Source organism: Podarcis melisellensis (assembly GCF_964234715.1).
Source record: "Podarcis melisellensis genome assembly, chromosome: 5".
Taxonomy (NCBI): Eukaryota; Metazoa; Chordata; class Lepidosauria; order Squamata; family Lacertidae; genus Podarcis; species Podarcis melisellensis.
This window is the reverse complement of record NC_138537.1, coordinates 35,471,728-35,492,853: the sequence shown is the minus strand read 5'-3', so window position 1 is coordinate 35,492,853 and position 21,126 is coordinate 35,471,728. Positions and strand designations below refer to the sequence as shown.

Here is a 21,126-nt window from a genome sequence, read left to right as displayed (position 1 = left end):
AGCCCTTTCTATATAATTCTTAAAGGATTACAAAGCAGCAAAAGTCTCTGATGGTGAATGATGGGAGACTCTCAGCTCCCTCAACACTTCATGGGATATACACAATAGTTATAGCAAGGAGGTTTTAAGCAGGCTTCCTCAACCTCGGCCCTCCTGATGTTTTGAGACTACAATTCCCATCATCCCTGACCACTGGTCCTGCTAGCTAGGGATCATGGGAGTTGTAGGCCAAAAACATCTGGTGGGCCGAGGTTGAGGAAGCCTGGTTTTAAGCATAATGTGTGCTCTGTATTAAAGGCCTCCAACTTCAGCTGGTTGACAAGAAATATGTACAGCACAATAGAAGAAGAGATTGGCGCAATGGTCTATCTGGTTCTTTCGAAACAGTGAGCATCACTAAGAATTTCAGAGTAAAATAATAACAGTTATGCAATAAATCTACCCTCAGGGTGGTTTCTTTCTGGCTTTATCAGTTCATGCCCTTGAGGCAGAGATATTTTCCCTCCTCTAGGAAAAAAAGTCTATTGTTTGCGACATCTCTCAGGGCAGCCTCATTACCTAATATAAAATTTCTGCTTCACCTCTCCGTTTGCTTTTAATCATTATCTTGTTGCAGGTTATAAGAGCATAAAATCCTCTTCTTTCATCAGGTTTCAATATGCTGTCTTTCAATTTTACTGAATGCTCCTTGCATGTTTTGTTAAAGTCCAGAGAGGCGTTGGTGGGGGGGGGGGAGCATTCAGTAAAATTGAAAGTCGGGGGGGGGGGGGAGAGAGTGCAAGCAGATCTTCCCCAAGATCATTTGTCATTTTGTTGGCATCTGTTTTCCCTACCAAAAAAAGAAATTCAATCATACTCTCTGATTAGATGGAATTTCCCTTGCCCGCCAGGACTCTACTTTGAGCAAACATACATTCCAAACGAGCATCACTATACAGTGGAATTATCCACTGTTGTGATTCCACTATATTTTTTATTCCTTTTCTTAGAAATTCTATGCTTAAAAAAAGATAAATAAAAAAGCCAGCTATTACATATAGTTCAGAGACCACTACTGGTGGCTTAGCGAAGAAAGCTAGGCATAGAATGCTATCAGGGAACAAGCACTTTAACACCTTGCTGGAGGCATTTCAAACACCACTAGAAAAACCCAAATACCCACCATCTATTAGTGGTCTGAAGATCTTACGTCCATTTTGACATATGAACATATCTTATAATCGGCAATCTCATTTGGACACCAACTTCAATGGCTTATATAAATGCATATGTTTAAATAAGTCTGATGCATCATTCTTAACTTTTTAATGGATTTTGGATTCTTCATGTTAATGGGAATGGATATTGCATTTCCCCCTTCATTTTTTTCTCCTTCTTCCTTTTACAATATTTGCTATGCACCTAAAGCAAAATCCAAGCAATTTAGCCTCTTCTGGACTCTATTACATCATTATACTTAAAGGATTAGTAGACACTGCGAAACAAGATGTTCTTCTACAAATGTTTCTCGAGTGACAGTTGTGTGGCGTGTGGCAATTGTTTCGTTTCGGAGATGCAACTTCCACTACATATTTCTTTTTAACAGCAACTTTTACTTCTATAGATGCCACTGCAGGAGAACAAGTACCGGGGGTGGAGGAGTGGAAATTCATGGGTGCAGGCCAATGTTTTTGTGTTTTGAATATATAAACTTAATTTGTTGTGTGACAGCAATGACACCGGATTGGTAGGGAAGAAACTCCTCTTATAAACAAAAGACATTGTGCTCTGTTGTTTCGTATCGCTTGGGAAACGTGCTGTGTGCCTCTATGGGTCTGAAAGAGACCTGCAAACACAGTTGCCTCACTGCTGGAGCCAGGCATTTCTGCACCCACCACTCTATCCCGCTGAATGAGCTACTCACTAGTACGAGTGACGAGCATGACGGGCCTGCTGATATCATTCTTGTTGTTCGATTTGCGTTTGACTGAAAAGACAGAAATATTGTAGGCTTTGCCGGAGGCTAGTGCCCGCAAATGGTGGGCAGCACGGCTTCGGTCCACATAATCAGTCCAGCGGTAAGAGCCGTCGAAGGATACGTACGTCACGGCGTAGCCATCAATCATTTGCTTGGCAGCCGGGTCCATGGGAGGGCGCCAAGAGATTGTCAGCCCTGTCTCCTCCACCTTTTCCACCTTTAATGACGTTGGTGGCAGCAGCTCTTCAGGGTGTCAATGCAAATGAAAGAAAAGGAAGCATAATACATGTTAACAAACAGAATTATTGCCCTCCCTCATCTCATTATCGTATTTTTCATACAAGAGGAGCAGGTAAGGCAGCCTTCCCCAATCTTGGGTCTCCAGTTGCTGTTGGATTCCAACCCCCATCATTCCCACCCAGCGTGATCAAGAATGATGGGAACTGAAGTCCAATAATACCTGGGGACCCAAGGTTGGGGAATCCATAGTTTATGATTAATATAAACTTAATATATTAAGGCAAGACTGGCAGAATGCTAGCGTTAAACATGCTGTGTTTCAAATATGGAATTCTGAACTGCATTAACTTTCATAACTTTTTTGAGGGGATACCGAGTATGCAGATCTGCAAAGAGAATCCACATCACATGGTGCATTATGAGCACAACAGATGGGAATGTGCTCATCTACTTTGCCCCAGTAGGAACAAGTTCTTGATGAGCATTCATACTGGGTAGTAATGCTACAGCAAGGTTCTGTGGGCCCTTGGCTCCCATTAGTTTACTCATTTGACTCTTAAGATCTAGCACTGGATCCTTGAATGATATTCTCTTCTGGTTTCAGTTCAGTTCAACTGGACAAGAATCACCAAAGTAACCCAACTTTCAACAAACATATATGAAGCCCTTCACAGCTTGGGACCGGTTTACTTCTGGGATTGCCTTACACCATAAATGCCCATTCAGCTGATTTGATCTGTGAAACTGGCTGTGTTAAGGTGCCATGTAATACTTGTTCTGCATTTGTAAGAAATTGGTCTTTTCATGTGGCATCACCTACTACACTTTAGAAATCCCTGACAATTGACATCTGGCAGGCACCTTCACTTTATTCTTTCCTTTTTGGTACCTGATGAAAACATTTTTTGTTTAGAAAAAATAGAAGTTGCATGTTTAGACATACAGTGGTGGCTCGCAAGACGAAATTAATTCGTTCCGCAAGTTTTTTCGTCTTGCGAGTTTTTCGTCTTGCGAAGCACGGTTTCCCATAGGAATGCATTGAAAATCAATCAATGCGTTCCTATGAAAACTGCCTTCAGACCAGGTCCGGGGACAGTCTGTCCCCCGACCTCTTCTGAAGGCTGGGGGGGGGGACAAGGGCTTTTCTTCCCACCCCCAGCATTTTAAAAAACCCTGGAACAGCAGAGGACTTCTCCGCTGTCCCAGGGTTTTTTAAAATGCTGGCGGGCGGCAGCGCTGCCACCCGCCAGCATTTTAAAATCGCCCCGGGACAGCGGACTTCTTTGCTGTCCCAGGGCGATTTTAAAGCCCCCGGGAAGGCAGGCGGGGGGGAGCAAAGACTTTTGCCCCCCGCCGGCCTTCAGAAGAGGTCCAGGACCTCTTCTGAAGGCCGGCGGGGGGCAAAAGTCTTTGCTCCCCCCTGCCTGCCTTCAAAAGCCGTCCGGGATAGCAGGAAGCGTTTCCCTGCTATCCCAGACGGCTTTTAAAATGCTGGCGGTGGGGAGCAAAGCCTTTCGGCCCCCGCCGGCCTTCCTGGACCTCTTCTGAAGGCCGGAGGGGGGGGAAAGGCTTTGCTCCCCACCGCCAGCATTTAAAAGAGGTCCCCGGAAATTTCCCTATGGGCTTCCTTCTTGCGAAGCAAGCCCATAGGGAAATTCGTCTTGCGAAGCAACTCGCAAACAGAAAACCCTTTCGTCTTGCGGGTTTTCCGTCTTGCGAGGCATTCGTCTTGCGGGGCACCACTGTATAGAAGTTGCATGTGTTTTAGTTCTTTTAAGCTGATGCTGATTTTAATCACCTTCTGAATAGGTTTGCTTTGCGTTTTGTAAAGTACAATGTTGGTTTGAATGTTGTGTTTTTCTTCCTTTTCTTTTGTAGTTTACTACTGTTATTTGTAAAATATAAAAAGTGATGTTATTCATTTTGAAAAACTCAATAAAAAACCCCAACCTATTTTAAAAGGATTTTATTGCCTGCTATATGTCTACCATTTTCTGGGATCAGCATGGTTAGCAATGACTCTATTTCAGACAACTATGGAAATGGCTTTTTTACCTTTCTCACAGTTGTTGCCAGTATAGCCCACTTTGCAGGTACAGATGTGAGATCCGTTACTGGGCAGGCAGTAGCCTCTGCTCCCACAGGGGTTGGAGAAACAGGGGTCACTAGCTGGGGAAGAAGTGCAAAACGAACAGTTCAGAACAGTGGTTCTTCAAGACAGTGCAGGCTCCCTTAGGAAAATATGTCAGGAGAGAATCAGACTAAATACTGTCCCCCCCCCACATCTACCTTTCCTAAAAGGCTACTAAGAACCTTTGCATGTACTACGTGTGCTCCCATTCTATATCAGCTTACCTATTTCACAATGGTAGCCAAAGAAGCCCTCTGGGCAGACACACAGGTAGGAGCCACTGTAATTTTCGCAATCTCCTCCGTTCCGACAAGGGTTTGATTCACAGGCATCCACTTCTGGAGGGCATAAATACACTCACTCAGATATCTGTAGGAGGTGTCACATGGAATTAAGAGGATGACTCTGCATCTGGTGGAGAATCCCTTGCAAAGATGCCTGCTGTGGTACAGTGCATTAGCTCCACGTGAAAACCCTCCCTGGGGCCATCCATCTGCACGGTATATTAATCTCCCCGGTAAATAAGAAATCAGCAGAAATTCAAGATAGATGGTGGCATGTTTCCTTAAGCCTGTCTAATTGCTGCTTACATGCAGCACCAAACCATTTACTTCTGAGTTACAGAATTTCCTGTTCAAGATTTTGCATACCTCTTATTAGACCATAGCCATTCACTACAGATGAGTTGCTTCCATGGGGAGACCTTGGCTGCGTACACCTATCTACAACATTAGCCACAATCTATATCTAAGTAAAGGTAAAGGAACCCCTGACCATTAGGTCCAGTCATGACCGACTCTGGGGTTGCGGTGCTCATCTCACTTTACTGGCCAAGGGAGCCGGCTTACAGCTTCTGGGTCATGTGGCCAGCATGACTAAGCCGCTTCTGGCGAACCAGAGCAGTGCATGGAAACACCGTTTACCTTCCTGCTGGAGCGGTACCTATCTACTTGCACTTTGACGTGCTTTCAAACTGCTAGGTTGGTAGGAGCTGGGACCGAGCAACGGGAGCTCACCCCGTCGCGGGGATTCGAACTGCCAACCTTCTGCTCGGCAAGCCCTAGGCTCTGTGGTTTAACCCACAGCGCCACCCACGTCCCTATCTATCCTGTATCTATTCTATCATGAAATGCAGCATTTGGATATTTTCCCCAGAAGCCAGCTTTGATCCAAATTGAGGAAAAGAACAACCTTGCTATTTTTTAAAGTTGATAATGTGTATTAGCCAGCTAGTGCATGATACCATGCCGTCTGAAACCTTCTGAGTTAGAAAGGTCTTTAAATAGCATTTTCTATGGGTTAGAATAATGCTAACTTTCGTATGACTACTGTGTGAGGCTCACACAGCCTATGGCAGCTGAATTGGTTAAAGAAAATAACTCAGGTTTTCCAAGAATAACCTCTTTCAAAGCTTTGCCTTTGAACCTGAACTGTTACCAATATTAAGAAATTTATGCTAAAAGAAAGTGGGATATGTTAGTACCAGCGGAACAGATGGAGCAGCTTAAGGATATTTGGGAGATTCCAGTGATCTTGAATTGCTAGTAGGAAGTAGTGACAGAAGTTCCAAGAAGGGTCAACAGACTATTTACCAGTTTCACACTGAGTTCCAATGAAACCCTCAGGACAATGACAGGCAAAGGATCCTGGTCGATCTGTGCAGGTCCCACCATTCTTGCATGGATCAGACAGGCATTCGTCAATCTCTGTAGAGAATGCAGAAGGGAGAGGGGGAGCAGTACAGTGACTTCATCAGCACAACAACACTATCAAAGGTAGAAAACCAGCAGTAATGGGGTAGAAAGTGAAGAACTTTGTGTTTTTCTTCCTCATCTTAAACTCTGTTGTGGCAAAACAGTTTTAATTCTGCAAAAATAGTGGGGCAGGAGGAGGGGAGAAGCAAGATAATTTTAACTCTTGCCAGCTATAGCTATATGATGGTGTAAGTGTTGTTTACAGTACATTAATTAATATTTATTTTTGCAAAGAACAATGGGGTTGCAGGGAGGTTTGATGTCAAACATTTATGCAGCAATTACTGTGTTTTTCTGTGTATAAGACTAGGTGTGTTTTTAAAAAAACCAAAAAAGTAGGTTTAAAATTGGGGCTCGTCTTATACACGGGTAGTGCTGCGGGGTGTTTTCTTAATTTGGAGTCCCCCAAAATAAGTGGCATCTTATACATGGGGGCGTCTTATACACGGAAAAATACGGTACTTCACCAATTGATGCTTTAAAATCATCACATCATTAACAGATATAATCTTGCCTGGTAACAGCACACAGGATTCACCAAAAGGTCCCCGACACCAGGGTAAGAGGCTATTTTATTGTTGATGGGAAGAAACCCTACCAAGTTAGCAGCTCTGCATAAAGCAGCTTTTAGGTGGGGATGGAAAAAGAGAAAGGGACACCCAGAACTGCTAACACTGCGTCCTAAGAAATGAACAGTCATCTTTAAGAGCACATTAGCACTAATAATTGACCTTAGGAAGGGGATTTCCAAAGGCTATAGAGAATAATAAACCTCACATCTCACATCCTGTTTGCAAGCACAAATAAGAGTTTGTAAATGAAGCATTATGCAAGTTTAAAAGTACTTTAGAATTGATAGGAATGTATTATATGAATAAAGAAAATTAATAACTACTACATTATAAAATATTGGTTAGTGAACCAACTGGCTGTTTTTATATTGCACCCCTCCCCCTCATTAATAGACAATGGCATTTCTTCAAGCCTGCATTGCTCCATTCTTTAATAAGCAAGTAGGTGTGTCCCATGCCATTCCTTCCATTCCTGTCAGAAGGCAGGGCTTTCTATGTCAACTGTGTTAAGGGCTTGGGCTTGGTTTTGTGTCTTCATTTCTCATACCTGAAAACAGAATTTTTCCTATCTGAAAATATGAATATAATGGGAAGTTATGCAGTCTTCCCCTGTTACTCAGTTCAGCAAGTTTAAAGAAAACACTCTCATGAAAGAGATCACTGATCATCCAAAGCTTGCTTTTGCCAATTTCTCCTCCCAGTCACAAAGTCGTTCCACAGAGAAACAAGGCGATATTAAGCAACACAATTGAAATATTGTTACATAATAAAGTTTATCCCCCCCCCCATATTTTAAGGCATGGTTTCTAGCAAGATGGGCTTTTCTATACCACATCTCAAGAAGATGACTTGGGTATTTCAATGACATTGTTATTTTCCCCACAATCAGTCAATGTGGCTTTTTAAAAAGCATTGTTTTGTTTTATGTTATCTCTTTCCAGTTTATTGGAAGATAGGAGATTATTAACCAAATGGAAAACAACAAAACCAGTGGACCTGATGGGATACCTGCCAAAATCTTCAATTTGGGCGGAATTGAACTTACACAACAACTTCACAAGCTCATCAAAAAAATCAGCTCCTCCATGATAATATGACAGCAACAATCGCAGATAACAATGGCTCTCAAAGTGAAGCATTCACAGTGGGATCTGGTGTTAAACAGGGTTGTGTTATTGCCCCAGCACTATTCATTCTTTTCATTGCCATGATCCTACACTTTGTCAAAGGGAAACACCCCACCGGAGTAGAAATCATAGATTGAACAGATGGAAAGCTCTTCAATCTGAGCAGGCTGAAAGCAAAGAGTAAGGTTACCGTAACTTCCGTCATAGAGCTTCAGTATGCTGGTGACAACATAGTGTGCGCACACTCAGAGGATGACCTCCAAACCATCCTCAGTATCTTTGCAGAACCTTATGTAAAGCTTGGCCTATCACTCAACATCCAAAAAACCAAAGTGCTGCACCAACAAGTACAAAATAACCCCTCTGCAGTGCCACAAATCCAACTTGATGGTGTAACGTTGAAAAATGTCAATCACTTCTCCTACCTAGGCAGTTATCTTTCCACAAGGGCCAGCATTGATGACGAAATCCAGCATAGTCCAGCACACTATATAGTGTGTACACAGCTTTAAAAGCGCTCAGATGTAGAGAGCACACAGAGTAGAAGCCTAATTGGCACAGTTTATCTGAACTGCAGTCCTGCTAAACTTTAAGTAGCCTTAGTTTCCTGGTGCTCACCATCATGACCAAGGCCTCTATGCATTCAACTGGGCCACCACAACACTTATCACAGCTACCTCAACAAGCCAGCAACCCAAGTGGACTACCATCAACTCTTCATCAGCATCCCCTGCATCCACTCCCTTATATACTATGATGCACACCCATTCATTCACATTACTCACACAACTGTAATTGGCTGGATGGCAGCCAATACACACAATCTCAATCCAGGCAAGACAGAAGAAGTACTACTGGTGGGTTAACTTAGGAGGTGGTGCACAGCCAGTTCTGGCAAATTAATACTGAGAAATATAACTCTCCTTATGCAGTGCAACAAAAACTGCATCTCACAAATGCATGGGGTTTTAAATTTTACTTCAAACCTGCCGCCCGGTTTACTGAAGTGTTTTAGGCTACGTGTAAAAACCGTAAGAAACATCAAAACAAGTAGCAATGGGAAAATACATAAATGATTAAATATCAAAAGGTAGATAGTAAAAGCAGAGATAATAAAACAGTATAAATCTGGCGGCGGCAGAAATAACTAACACAGGCTGTGAAAAAGTTCAGAAAGCTATTAAGTCTCAGTGTTCTAGTTCAAATGGCCTTGGGGTTCCAGGAACCCTTTCCATTAATTTATAATGACAGATCTCTGCATAAAACTGACACTGACATCTGGGCAGGATCAGACTTCATCCACTGGCCTTCACCAAATATTCATCCAGTAAAGGTTATTCATTTTCCTTTGGACTCTCTCTCTCTCTCTCTCTCTCTCTCTCTCTCTCTCTCTCTCTCTCTCTCTCATCTATCATCTATCTATCTATCTATCTATCTATCTATCTATCTATCTATCTATCTATCTATCATCTATATCTATCTATCTATCTATCTATCTATCTATCTATCTATCTATCTATCTATCTATCTATCTATCTATCTATCTATCTATCTATCTATCTCTATCTATCATCTATCTATCTATCTATCTATCTATCTATCTATCTATCTATCTATCTATCTATCATCTATCTATCTATCTATCTATCTATCTATCATCTATCTATCTATCTATCATCTATCTATCTATCATCTATCATCATCTATCTATATCATCTATCATCTATCTATCTATCTATCTATCTATCTATCTATCTATCTATCATCTATCTATCTATCTCTATCTATCATCTATCTATCTATCTATCTATCTATCTATCTATCTATCTATCTATCTATCTATCTATCTATCATCTATCTATCTATCTATCTATCTATCTATCATCTATCTATCTATCTATCTATCATCTATCTATCATCTATCTATCTATATCTATCTATCTATCTATCTATCATCTATCTATCTATCTATCTATCTATCTATCTATCTATCTATCTATCTATCTATCATCTATCTATCAGTATCACTTCTGCTTTTGTCCTTTTCTCCCATCTCCTCATTCTCTCATCCCTAGCCCAAAGTGGGCCTCCCACCTGGAACTGCACAGCTAAATCTCTTCACTGCTGTCAGGAGGAAGGGGAAGCTTGCTGTTGATAATGCCTCTTTATACTATAGCTGCTATACCAAGACCATCTCAATAAAGAATTTACCTCCACTGTCAGAGGCATTATACCTCTGCATGCCTGTTGCTAGGATTCAGAGGTGGGAACAGTGCCGTTGCACTCAGGTTCTCCTTGCGGGATTCCCATAAACAGCTGGATAGCCACTGTGGGAAGAGGATGCTGGACTAGATGGACTTTAAGCCTGATGAAGCAAAACTCTTCTTGTCTTTTAGCATTCCCATTCTGCAGGTGGGTGAACCTTAATACAGAAAGGCAGGTCTCTTGCTAAAATCTTCCTGGTCCTTTCTGAATTCAAAATTTTCAGTCATAAATATTTATTTGACTGCTTTTTTCTATTTGTTCTGCTGGATGCCACTCTCTGTTGCTGATTTTATTCTGTGTTAGATTTGGTCTCCTATTATATTTTTGTTAACCGCCCAGAGGAAATAAATAAAACCAAGAGCTACATTACTCTGAAAACCAGAGTACTCTAAAAAGAATTATACATTTTTATTTTAGGTGTATGCATACCCGGCCTCCCTAACCAAAGTTCTTATTTAAAAACATTGAACACACAACAGTACAACGATGCACACACATATGCCCCAATTCTCCAATGTTTTGACAAATGCCACTCTGCAGCTGGAGCTCCTGGCCTGGGATGGATTGTTGAAGCAACCAGATGTTAGTCCCTCACTGGGTTTCTTAAGCTGCTGCTGCTGCTGCTTGTGACTCTCACAGGATCTAGTGCCAGTGGCAGATGCAGGAAGTGCTGGGAGAGCAAAAGCATTAGAAGCCTCCCCACCAGTCCTCAGATGTTCCAGCTGCAACTTTGCTGCTGAATCTCTGGGCCACAGCAAGTCTCCTAGGAAATAATCCCGGTTCAGAAATGGCTCGATGTTAAGTCCCTCATGGGCCAGGGCTTTCTTAATGGGGCTTATGGTAACACTGGTGGTACGCCCTGACATACCACCAGTGTGGTGCTATGGGCAACAATGTCATGCAACTTTCTGGCACACATACTTGCACATTCTCTTACCCAACTCACAGTGGTGTCCTGTATAGCCAGTTTTGCACAAGCACAGGAAAGTGGCAATTCGATCTTTACATAAGCCTCCGTTCAGACACGGCTGAGATCTGCATTCATCAATTTCTGTAACAGAGAGGGGAGAGATGACCATCTAGCTGTAATGGAAGACCATAAAAGCCCTGAAAGAGACACTGACACACCCATCCCACCCTTATGTACCAGGACATGTGGATTGGAGCAGCCTACACATTAGGAAAGGTACATGTTAGAAACAACCCCTCCCACTGCAGCATGGGAACCGGGGATAACAGGAACCAGAGGTGCAAACACAAATCTAGTCACACAGTAAGCACCACTAGTCAGGGGCAACATGCTGCCCGTTAGCTGCTGGTCAAGAGGGGTTGCTTCCCTTTCACAGTATGGGCTATGTCAGCATTGCCCAGCTTGCACCTATTGTTCTTTTATAATGGCTTATCTGCATCATTGTTTCCTTAAGCTTGAAAAGTGCTATGGTTTCCCCAAGAGGATTTCCTCTCTCCTTTTATCAACTACATGTCCCAGACTTCCAAGATACACAAGAATGCTAGAACTCCAGAATAATCACAGGAACCAAAACTGGCACTGGTCTGGTTCCACTTTGTCTTCTCACAAGAACAATAGGCAGGTATCAGACACTGAAGAGTACAGTACAGTACTATAAAAGGTAAAGGGACCCCTGACCATTAGGTCCAGTCGTGGCCGACTCTGGGGTTGCGGTGCTCATCTCGCTTTACTGGCCGAGGGAGCCGGCATACAGCTTCTGGGTCATGTGGCCAGCATGACTAAGCCGCTTCTGGTGAACCAGAGCAGCACACGGAAATGCTATTTACCTTCCCGTCAGAGCAGTACCTATTTATCTACTTGCACTTTGACGTGCTTTCGAACTGCTAGGTTGGCAGAAGCAGGGACCGAGCAACAGGAGCTCACCTTCTGATCAGCAAGTCCTAGGCTCTGTGGTTTAACCCACAGCGCCACCCGCATCCCTACAGTACTATAGTTCTGATGAAATATTAAAGTCACCAGAAACTGTTGCTTGAAGTTGAGAAGGACCTGATCACTCACTCACTCACTCACTCACTCATTCAAACACAAAATCAAGTTACCGTTGCACTCTGGAGGGTCACTCCAGACGCCTTGTGTTCTGCATACCCTGGGGTTATTCTGGGGACTAAGAACATAACCCAGATCACACTGGTATTCTGCCAGAGAGCCCAGCTTAGTGGAGTTAAATGCCACCTGGGCATGCTTCACCTCCTTGGGGGTACCACAATCTACCTCTATAAGGAAAAGAAAGAGTGGGGGAGGGGTGGAAGAAGAAAGGTTATAGAGCAATGCATTTGTTATATAGTCTATGAGCTGCACAATTAACACTGATGTAAATAAGGGCTCTGCCCTGATGAGAGCACTGGGGATAGTGAAGGCCTAGTTCCTCACACAGAACCTAAAAGGACATTCCCTTTTGTATGAGTGACTTGCTGAGTTACGTTAGAAAAGTTCTCATGCTGTGGCCTGCCTTCATCAGAGAAGCAAAAACTGCAATGCCAGCCTCTAAAATTAATGTCGCCAGGGCAAGCCTTCAGTGGTTAGCATCATTTGTTCCAAGAGACACTGCTCTTAGCTCCCGAATGCAGTTTGTGGTGCTGCAAATAATTAGCATGGATCTGAGCTGCAAGTTCCAACCTGCCTTACACAAATTTCACAGAAGCTGAAATTTTCAGACAGAACTTCCAAAAACCTCCGGAAGCAGTCCAGAACATTAGCTGAATGGTTTTGCTTTTTAAAAGAATTGAAAATGTTGGCATGGCCCATTGTACTAGGACAGATGACCTATCACAGCTGACTATGGGGCCTTACCTTTCTAAGTGTTTACCTGATTGGCAGTGCCTTCCTGTGTAGCCAGCTGGGCATGTGCACAAATAGCTGTTGCCAAGATCCTGACAAGTGGCTCCATTTTCACATGGATGCAGGAGGCAAGGAGAAGGAGCTGTGAAAGCAGAGCCCAGCCCACCAATACAAAATTGTTCCATTTAGTATTCCAAACAGAGCTTACAAAAGCACCTTTAAAAAATGAAACAACATGTGACAGTAACACAAATGATTTCTAACCCTAGTAATGCAGTCACACTGCAGGATATTTTACACCACCAACACCAGAGACTTAACTGTGTGTTACACTAACTGCTCGGCTTGCATCAATGTTGGAATTTTGAATTTATTCACAAATGTAGGCCCCTTGGATTTCCTCCAGGAATGCAGTATATGAGGGGAGATTTAATTCTTCCCTCACCAGCAGCTATTCCAGTGAAAATAACCTCCCATGCTCCAGTTAGTAATGGAGTGGGGAAACTTCTATTGGTACCAATGGAGGGTGGAAGCTCCTTTTGGTGCCAATGGAAGTTGTCAACCCCCAATCACTAAAGGCAGCATAGGGAGAGGGGATTGCTATTGGGATCACAGAAGGGAAGGAGAAGATTAAACCTCCTCTCCTAAAGAACTGTAGAATCAATGGAAACTGCCCATTCCACTGTGCTTATGATTAATTTTTAGAAGTTCAGTGACTTAGCTGCAAGGCACATAATTATCACAACCTTATTCCACCCAAGCAGCTATGTTCTGAGCATCCACCTATGGTTCAACCTAGACCACTGATCAGTACTTTTGACTGCTGTTCAGGATAAATCCAGCTCCTAATTTCATAGCATGCCTGGCATCTAGCTTACTTTTTACCTCTACAATGGAAAGCAATCAAATCTTCAACACTTTGCTCAAATCTGCAATATAAACAATGCATTCATTCATTCATTCATTCATTCATTTAGTTGAGTGTTTCTAAATAGGGATTTCAGCAAATTCTAACTCCTTGGAGATTCAACATCCTGACCCCAGCTTATTGAGATCAAGCAGGCTCCTTCACTGTACTCTTCCAGCACCTGCATAAAACATTCTTGTTCAGTCAACCCAGATGCTTAGAAAGTTGAGGTACTTTTAATCTGTTTTAATATTTTAACTTTTGTATGTTTTGAAAGTAGGGTTCTGAACTTTTATTGACTTTGCCATTATATCTTTTGTAAACCACTCTGAGGTTTCACAACCAAGCGGCGTGTAAGTTTTATGAAGTAAATAAAGAAAACAACAGTGTTGGACTGGATGGCTACTAGCCATTATGAGTTGTGCTCAGGTACGGCCTGTGTGCTTCCTATAGGCATCTGGTTGGCTACTGTGAGATGAAGAAGCTGATCGGCCTAATCCAGCAGGCTCTTCTTATGTTCTTAACTCCCTTAGGTTGCCAAAAGGAGACCCCGTCTGATGGCTTTACCCTCTGGGGAGAGAAACCATACCTGCTGCCTAATGTCAATAGGCCTCTGGCTTAGTCAGTGCCCGAAGGGCATGCCTTTTCTTTCACATGTGCTGCTCACATGTGAAAGACGCCTCCAATCCCATAACTACACTTGGAACTCTCCCCTTCTCAATTGTTTTTTGGTGTTCCTCTTTCAACAAACCTCCAAAATGGAGATCTTGAACCCAGTTAACATCCATGTGGGATGTGCTGCTACGGTTGCTTTAAAATGTGTGTGTGTGTGTGTGTGTGTGTGTGTGTGTATAACTGTTTCACAAATATATATTTCAACATTGCAAATGCCTCATGGGAAGTGATTCATAAATGAAATAAATAATACACTAATACCTATCTCGCAGTGTCGCCCGGAATATCCTGGGAGGCAGTCACATTTGTACTTGCCGATATAGTGGAAACAGGTCCCCCCATTATGACAAGGCCCTGAGGCACAGGGGTCAGGCTTGCCTGTGAAAAGAGAAGGTCCAGTTTTCATAGCAAACATTTCCCTAACACCTCCCAAGAAGTCCCTTTACGTCCCCATCCCCTCGGCTAAAATTGCAGCAGTGCATGCAGTGGAGATACCTATCTCACAGTGCTTCCCCGTGAAGCGGTAAGGACAGGTGCAGTGGTATTCTCCATCTGATTCTTTACACGTCCCTCCATTGCGGCAGGGCCCAGAACTGCACAGCTTTGGCTTTGCTGGGAAGGGGAAAAAAGCATCCGTACTTGTTACAAGCCCCTTTAAAAGACAGGTGGAAGGAGGAGTTCCACTCAATGGGCCTCTAGCCCTTTTGCCAGGTTAAACTGTGTCCCTGACACCTTCCCTGACCAATCCAGTGAAATAGGACTGGCAACAGATCCACGGCAGACAAAATAAAAGTACTTCCACATAAAGCGTCATTAATTTTTATTGAATTTGCTTCCAAAGCAGGAGTCCCGATGTCTGCATGAGCTTAAGTTTTGCACATCACCGTTGCTCAGTCTCACAGTTATGTCAACTAAAAGTGTTGCTCAACTGGAACAGACTAACAGCAACTGAAAGTGGTGTTTATTTGCGGTAGGTTGCTATGTCATTTTTTCTGCCTTACAATGTATGCTGAATATAATTTTGGTGTTTAGAAGCTGTTTTTTTCTGAATGTTTGGCAACTGGAAGTGCTAATTTGTTGGCACCAGGCTATTAAGCTATATCCATTTCTATTTTTTAACTGCGTTCAGAATTGTTTTACTGCAAGGTTTCCCAAACTTGCATCTCCAGGTGTTTTTGGACTACAACTCCCATCATCCTTAGCTAGCACGAATGGGGGTCAGGGATGGTGGGAATTGTAGTCTAAAAACAGCTGGAGACCCAGGTTTGGGAAACCCTGTTTTACTGCATTGCTGTTATTGTGTAGAAGAATACATTTTAGTAAAACCTGAAATTTTTTTTGTTTTTTGTTTGTCTTGGCTTCTCACAATGTCTTTTTGACCTGAGAGAGAACCATGCCCTGGACCAGCCACAGGAGAGAAAAGGAGGGGAAGAACATTACCTGCAGTCAATTCCATCACCCTGCACTAGGGAAAAAAATGATAGTGTGTCCTATATATAGCATCAAAGTAGGATTTGGAAAGGCAGCTTCTGTTCTTCCATTCAGGGTTGGCAAATACCTTTCTCACAGTGCCTGCCGACGAAGCCTCGGGTACATTCACAGGTGTAGGAGTCATCTTGAGCTTCACATGATCCGCCATTCAGACAAGGATCCGAGTCACAAGGAGAGGGTGGCTCAGCTGCAAAAGCAGACATGGCCTCACATGGGCTGATGCTAAATAAAAACCCCACCTGCCCCACGGAAAGGAGCTCAATTAAATGACATGGAAAAAAGGACACACATCTTTGAATTAATAAGCCCAGGGGTCCTCTAGCCCACAACTCCTTGTTTCTTAGGATATTTATTTATGGGGATCTTCCTAGTGCCTGCAAACCAGCTACACAATCTCTGTAATAAAAAAAAAGCATGCTTACAGCACTTTTCAGGATACAAACTAACAGTGGTGTAGCATGGGGGGTGCAGGGGGGCCCGGCCGCACCGGGCGCAACATCTGGGGGTTAGGGTTAGGGGGCGCAAATCCACAGGTTAGGGGGCGCAAATTACTTGCCTTGCCCCGGGTGCTGACAACCCACGCTACGCCACTGCAAACTAAACTTGATGTTAAATGTGCTGCAGGCTTTTAAAAGCACAACTAGCATGAGAAGGGTGGGGCTGATTATTATAAGAATTGCAGAAGGCATGGAAGGGAAACTTAGCAGTCCTGAAGATCATCTCTTATCTCATTTACCAGGGAAGGAACGATTTGCTCAGGGACTTCAACCTGGATCTGATTTGCATGTGAAGAGCAGGAGGTAACAGAAGAAGATATGAATTGCTCAGAAGGGGTTCTGACATGCAGCTTCACCACGGCATTCAGAATTAACGTTCTATCAACTGCATTGCACCTTTCCAAGTCTTTATTGCATTCAAAGAAACTGCTTCATTTATGTTGCAGGGTATGGACCCTACCTAGTATTCACAACTCAGAGTGGGTTCTGGATTAGTTTCTCTCGTATGCAATACTGGGCATTCTCCCACCACCTTGATCCTCAGATTCAAAGCCCATTTTGATGTGCCCAGACTCCCTATCCTACTTACTGTGGTTTGTGCCGTAATCCGTATGGCACACACAAAGGTAATTGCCACCGTACTCCATACAGTAGCCTCCATCTGGGCACTGGGTGTTCATATTGCAAGGTGTTGCGGTCACTTCTGCAGTGGCGGGGAGGAAACAAACACACAGCAGTTCCCTGTCATGCAGCTCAGTACCATGCAGGCGAGCTTTATTTAAAAATACCCCAACAGTTAAAGAAACATTTTGGGGTGACGACTGCATTAAGAAACACACAAGTAAAACCAGCAGATACATGGATCTGAAGGCACTTTCCCTTAAAATAGATTTTATGTCATGTTTCTAAATTGCTTTTAACTCTGAGAGGATTCTACACTGGGGAGGCTAACTTTTTTACACTGCCCCATTGCAACCCCCCTGGGGGCCACATGCCTATAGTGACTGTGGCCCAAAAGTGGGTATAGACATCCCACATTCTCACACAAACATGCAAAGAGCCCCGCCTCCACTCCTCAGCTGATCCTTGCAGTGTGCATGTATATTTTACTCACCATTGCAGTGCTGAGCTGGGCAAAGAGGTTTACTTCTCTGTGCCCAACCCAGTACTCCAAGGAAGAAGAAAACTGAGTCCTCTATGCTTTTCAGGTGATGATCAGAAGAGCAGAGAGGGTCATGCAATGTTATCCACTGTCTCTGCATTAGATTTCTTTTTTTTATGGGGGGGGCACTGGGGTGTAACCTGTGGAAACATGGCTGGCTTGAAAAATATTTCCTGTTTAGGGAAGTTTTTAATATTTAATGCTGTATTGTTTTTAACACTTGATTGGGGGCTGCCCAGAGTGGCTGGGGAAACTCAGCCAGATGGGCGGGGTCTAAATAATAAATTATTATTATTATTATTATTATTATTTAGCTTTTATATCTCTAGATGGGAGATTGAAACTGAGCATGACTGATGTAACAGTGATACACTCAAAATCAAGACAGTTATCCTTGTCAGTGGGAATCTTCAGAGTCATCTTGATGACTTGGTAACTGAAAAAGAGCTGGATTTCCATAACGAAAGCACTACAGGAGTCGCCTTTTCCTGTCTTAGGCAGAAACAAAGGCTAGACATGGACAATATTATTTAAGAGTGTTGAAGTGGTTTGAGAGAAATATCAGTTCCTGTGGTATACATGGTGGGTTGTATTTTTTTGTCCCACCGCTGTCTCTGATCCAACAGGTTTTGCAAAACCCACTTACCACAAGCCAGGAGTGGGAAAACCAGCCCCCCTCCAGATGTTGCTGGACTTAAAAAAAAAAGGTAAAGGACCCCTGGATGGTTAAGTCCAGTCAAAGGTGACTATGGGGTTGCGGCGCTCGTCTCGCTTTAAGGCCAATGGAGCTGGTGTTTGTCCACAGACAGGTTTCCAGTCATGTGGCCAACATGACTAAACCACTACTCGTGCAATGGAACACTGTGACGGAAGCCAGAGCACATGGAAATGCCGTAGCGGTACCTATTTATCTACTTGCACTGGCATGCTTTTGAACTGCTAGGTTGGCAGAAGCTGGGACAGAGCAATGGGAGCTCACTCTGTCACAGTGTTTCGAACTGCCAACCTTCTGATCGGCAAGCCCAAGAGGCTCAGTGGTTTAGACCACAGTGCCACCATGTCTCACTGGACTACAACTCTCATCACCCCTGACCACTGGTCATAGTAGCTGGGCTAATCAAAGATGGAGTCCAACAGCATATGGACTATGTCCCTGCCATAAGTAAAAGTGGGATGAGTGTATACACAAGCAACAACCTAATTTTCAACCTGCCTTAAGCTGTCTGAAAAATGTTCATCTATCTCCAAAGCAAGAGCTCATTGGTGGAGAGCTTTACTGAGCTACAGAAACCAGTATTCAGAAGGTGGACAGAATAGCCTATCAGTAGCTATTAACAACATTCCTACCAAATTCACAGAGAAGACCAAAATATCCTGGAGGGCACTGGCATATGGTGACGTTTCCATCCAGACACTTCCCCCCGTTCCGACACTCGCAGTCCTCTGAGAGCTCTGCAAAAAGCCAAGGGGGCGGGGGGGGGGGACTAATGAGGCTCATCTGTGCCAGCAAAAGCTCAAGCTACTGAGGCCTTCACAACCCCCACCAGTAACCAACAGAGTGTTGTTCAGGCTGCTGTGGGGAGGGAACTGGATTAGGTTTGGCTACAAGTGTTGTGGTGACAGAACCTTTACTCCCTTTCTCATGACCTCAGATATTTACCTTAATTAACACCCAAGAGACTGCAAATTACAAACCAGCTGCTGCTGCTCCCCACTGGAGTCATCAAGCTCCACCTTTCAAAGGCTCCCTTGTGGTCCTATCTGTGCTCTGTTCAGTGACTCTAATGAGCCTCATTGCTTCTTGTAAGAGACGTACCTCACACTCAACCCATTTCCCCTCTCCTTCTGGAGAATGACATGAGCCAGTGTTTCCTTGCATGGGGTCACTGCCTCCAAATGGAAGATTGCAAAAAAGACTTATAGGGGCAAGTGGGGTGGGGAACAGGAAGACGTAGTGATAGGATGGAGAAAATTGCAGCTCCCACAATACTGCAGAGTGTGTAATAAATTTAGCACAGGAGACTCTCCATTAAATGAAGTACCACCTGGCCACGTTGCGATGCATTAGCAATTGCAACGGCGTGATGGAAGTCTATATAGACTGGGAAAGGGCTGTTATAGGACCTGAATCATCAGAAGAAGAGCTTGCTCCACACAAGTGTATAAAAAAGAAAGGTAGAAGAACCTCTGACTTTGTTGAATGTGGTCCCACAGTTAGGGGCTGATGTAAACAACCCATTTTGACCTAATGGAAACCAAAGGACTGCCATCTTTTGGAGCACTTGTTGGCTCTGGGAACTTGCCAAGATCACAGGTTGCTCTTGAAAATTGTGTGTGTGAAGTTCAGGTTAAGTCATTATATTGGCGTTACATTGAGAGTTTCTAGCACTGGTTAACATGTCCTTCCCCTACTGGCAACTTGTGCTGGGATGTGTGTGCCATCATCACTACATGCAAGTGGTCATGTATATATTTTAGTGCCCAACCACACATAATTCTCCATATTTCCCCTAAGAGGTGTTTTTTGGGGTTTTTTTTTGGTGGTGGGGTTTCATTTTACCCAAAGCAACAGTGAGAAGCCAGAGTCTGAATCAGACATACTTATTATGGTGGGGAACACTTATCTCTTCCATGCATGCCTGTTTCTTAATAACTTGCCTCCATTGGGAAGCCTAAACTGAACTCCATCCCTAGCTGAATGTAAAGCCATTTTCTCACACCCCTGTAAACTGAAAGTGAGAAAAGCTATGAACACTGACCAGCACCACTTCCACCCTCCCACCCCTGTTTTGATATTATATTATTTTAATTTGCTTTTCTGCTACCGTTGTGTTTATAAACCGAAAACCCAATTCTCAATATAATGGCTCCCCTGTCCATATGACCTTTCATGCTAGACTGCAACATAGCTGCTTTGGGTAAAGCACCCCTCCCTGCAAAGAGAATGCGTAGTTTGTATACAGACTGGGGTACACTTACTATCTTCGCAGTCGGTGCCTGTGTATCCTTCCGCACACTCACACACATATCCTTGGCTGCTTTCAAGGCAAGTGCCTTCGTTCTGACATGGATTGGACATGCAGGCACTGGGCATTCTGGGCCCACCTACAAAATATTTGTGAGAGATCAACAACATGGGGAAAGAGGGGACATGCCCGGTTAATAATTGCACAAAGAAAAAGGGCTAGGTGTTCTTCAAACACATGAATTATTACTCTGAAGGAGGATGGGGTTCAGTTGTTCTCCATGTCTACAGTGGAGAAGATAACAGGGTGCAAACTGCAGCCCAAAGGACTTTGGTTGGATATCAGGAAAAGCATCCTAACTGCATAGTTGCTACAGTGTTTTGGAATTTTCAGTAGTGGAAGCCTGCAAAAGAACCTTAGATAAATACATGACTTGATTAATTTGAGTAGATCTGATCCAAAGTAGCTGAATAATTTCATAAAACAAAACCCTAAATCAAAGGGTGCACAATTACGAAAATGAGGGTGAACAGATTTTTTCAATGAATCTACTTTAGCAGGGATAGCGAAACA

The 21,126-nt window shown here is 43.4% G+C and overlaps 1 protein-coding gene across 3 annotated transcripts in view; it reads right to left on the bottom strand.

Moving 5' to 3' along the window:
- The window catches only part of SNED1 (sushi, nidogen and EGF like domains 1), a 74,248-nt gene that overhangs the window by 19,085 nt on the left and 34,037 nt on the right, over window positions 1-21,126 (bottom strand). For all 3 annotated transcript variants that reach the window (XM_081910305.1, XM_081910306.1, XM_081910307.1), the window contains 13 exons: window positions 20,567-20,692; window positions 18,935-19,039; window positions 17,015-17,128; window positions 15,996-16,115; window positions 14,933-15,049; window positions 14,699-14,815; window positions 12,884-12,997; window positions 12,117-12,290; window positions 10,984-11,097; window positions 5,921-6,034; window positions 4,553-4,666; window positions 4,253-4,366; window positions 1,904-2,200 (listed from right to left, as the gene is read on the bottom strand). In XM_081910305.1, the coding sequence (XP_081766431.1) occupies window positions 1,904-2,200; window positions 4,253-4,366; window positions 4,553-4,666; window positions 5,921-6,034; window positions 10,984-11,097; window positions 12,117-12,290; window positions 12,884-12,997; window positions 14,699-14,815; window positions 14,933-15,049; window positions 15,996-16,115; window positions 17,015-17,128; window positions 18,935-19,039; window positions 20,567-20,692 (1,740 nt within the window). The remainder of the gene's footprint in view (window positions 1-1,903; window positions 2,201-4,252; window positions 4,367-4,552; window positions 4,667-5,920; window positions 6,035-10,983; window positions 11,098-12,116; window positions 12,291-12,883; window positions 12,998-14,698; window positions 14,816-14,932; window positions 15,050-15,995; window positions 16,116-17,014; window positions 17,129-18,934; window positions 19,040-20,566; window positions 20,693-21,126) is intronic.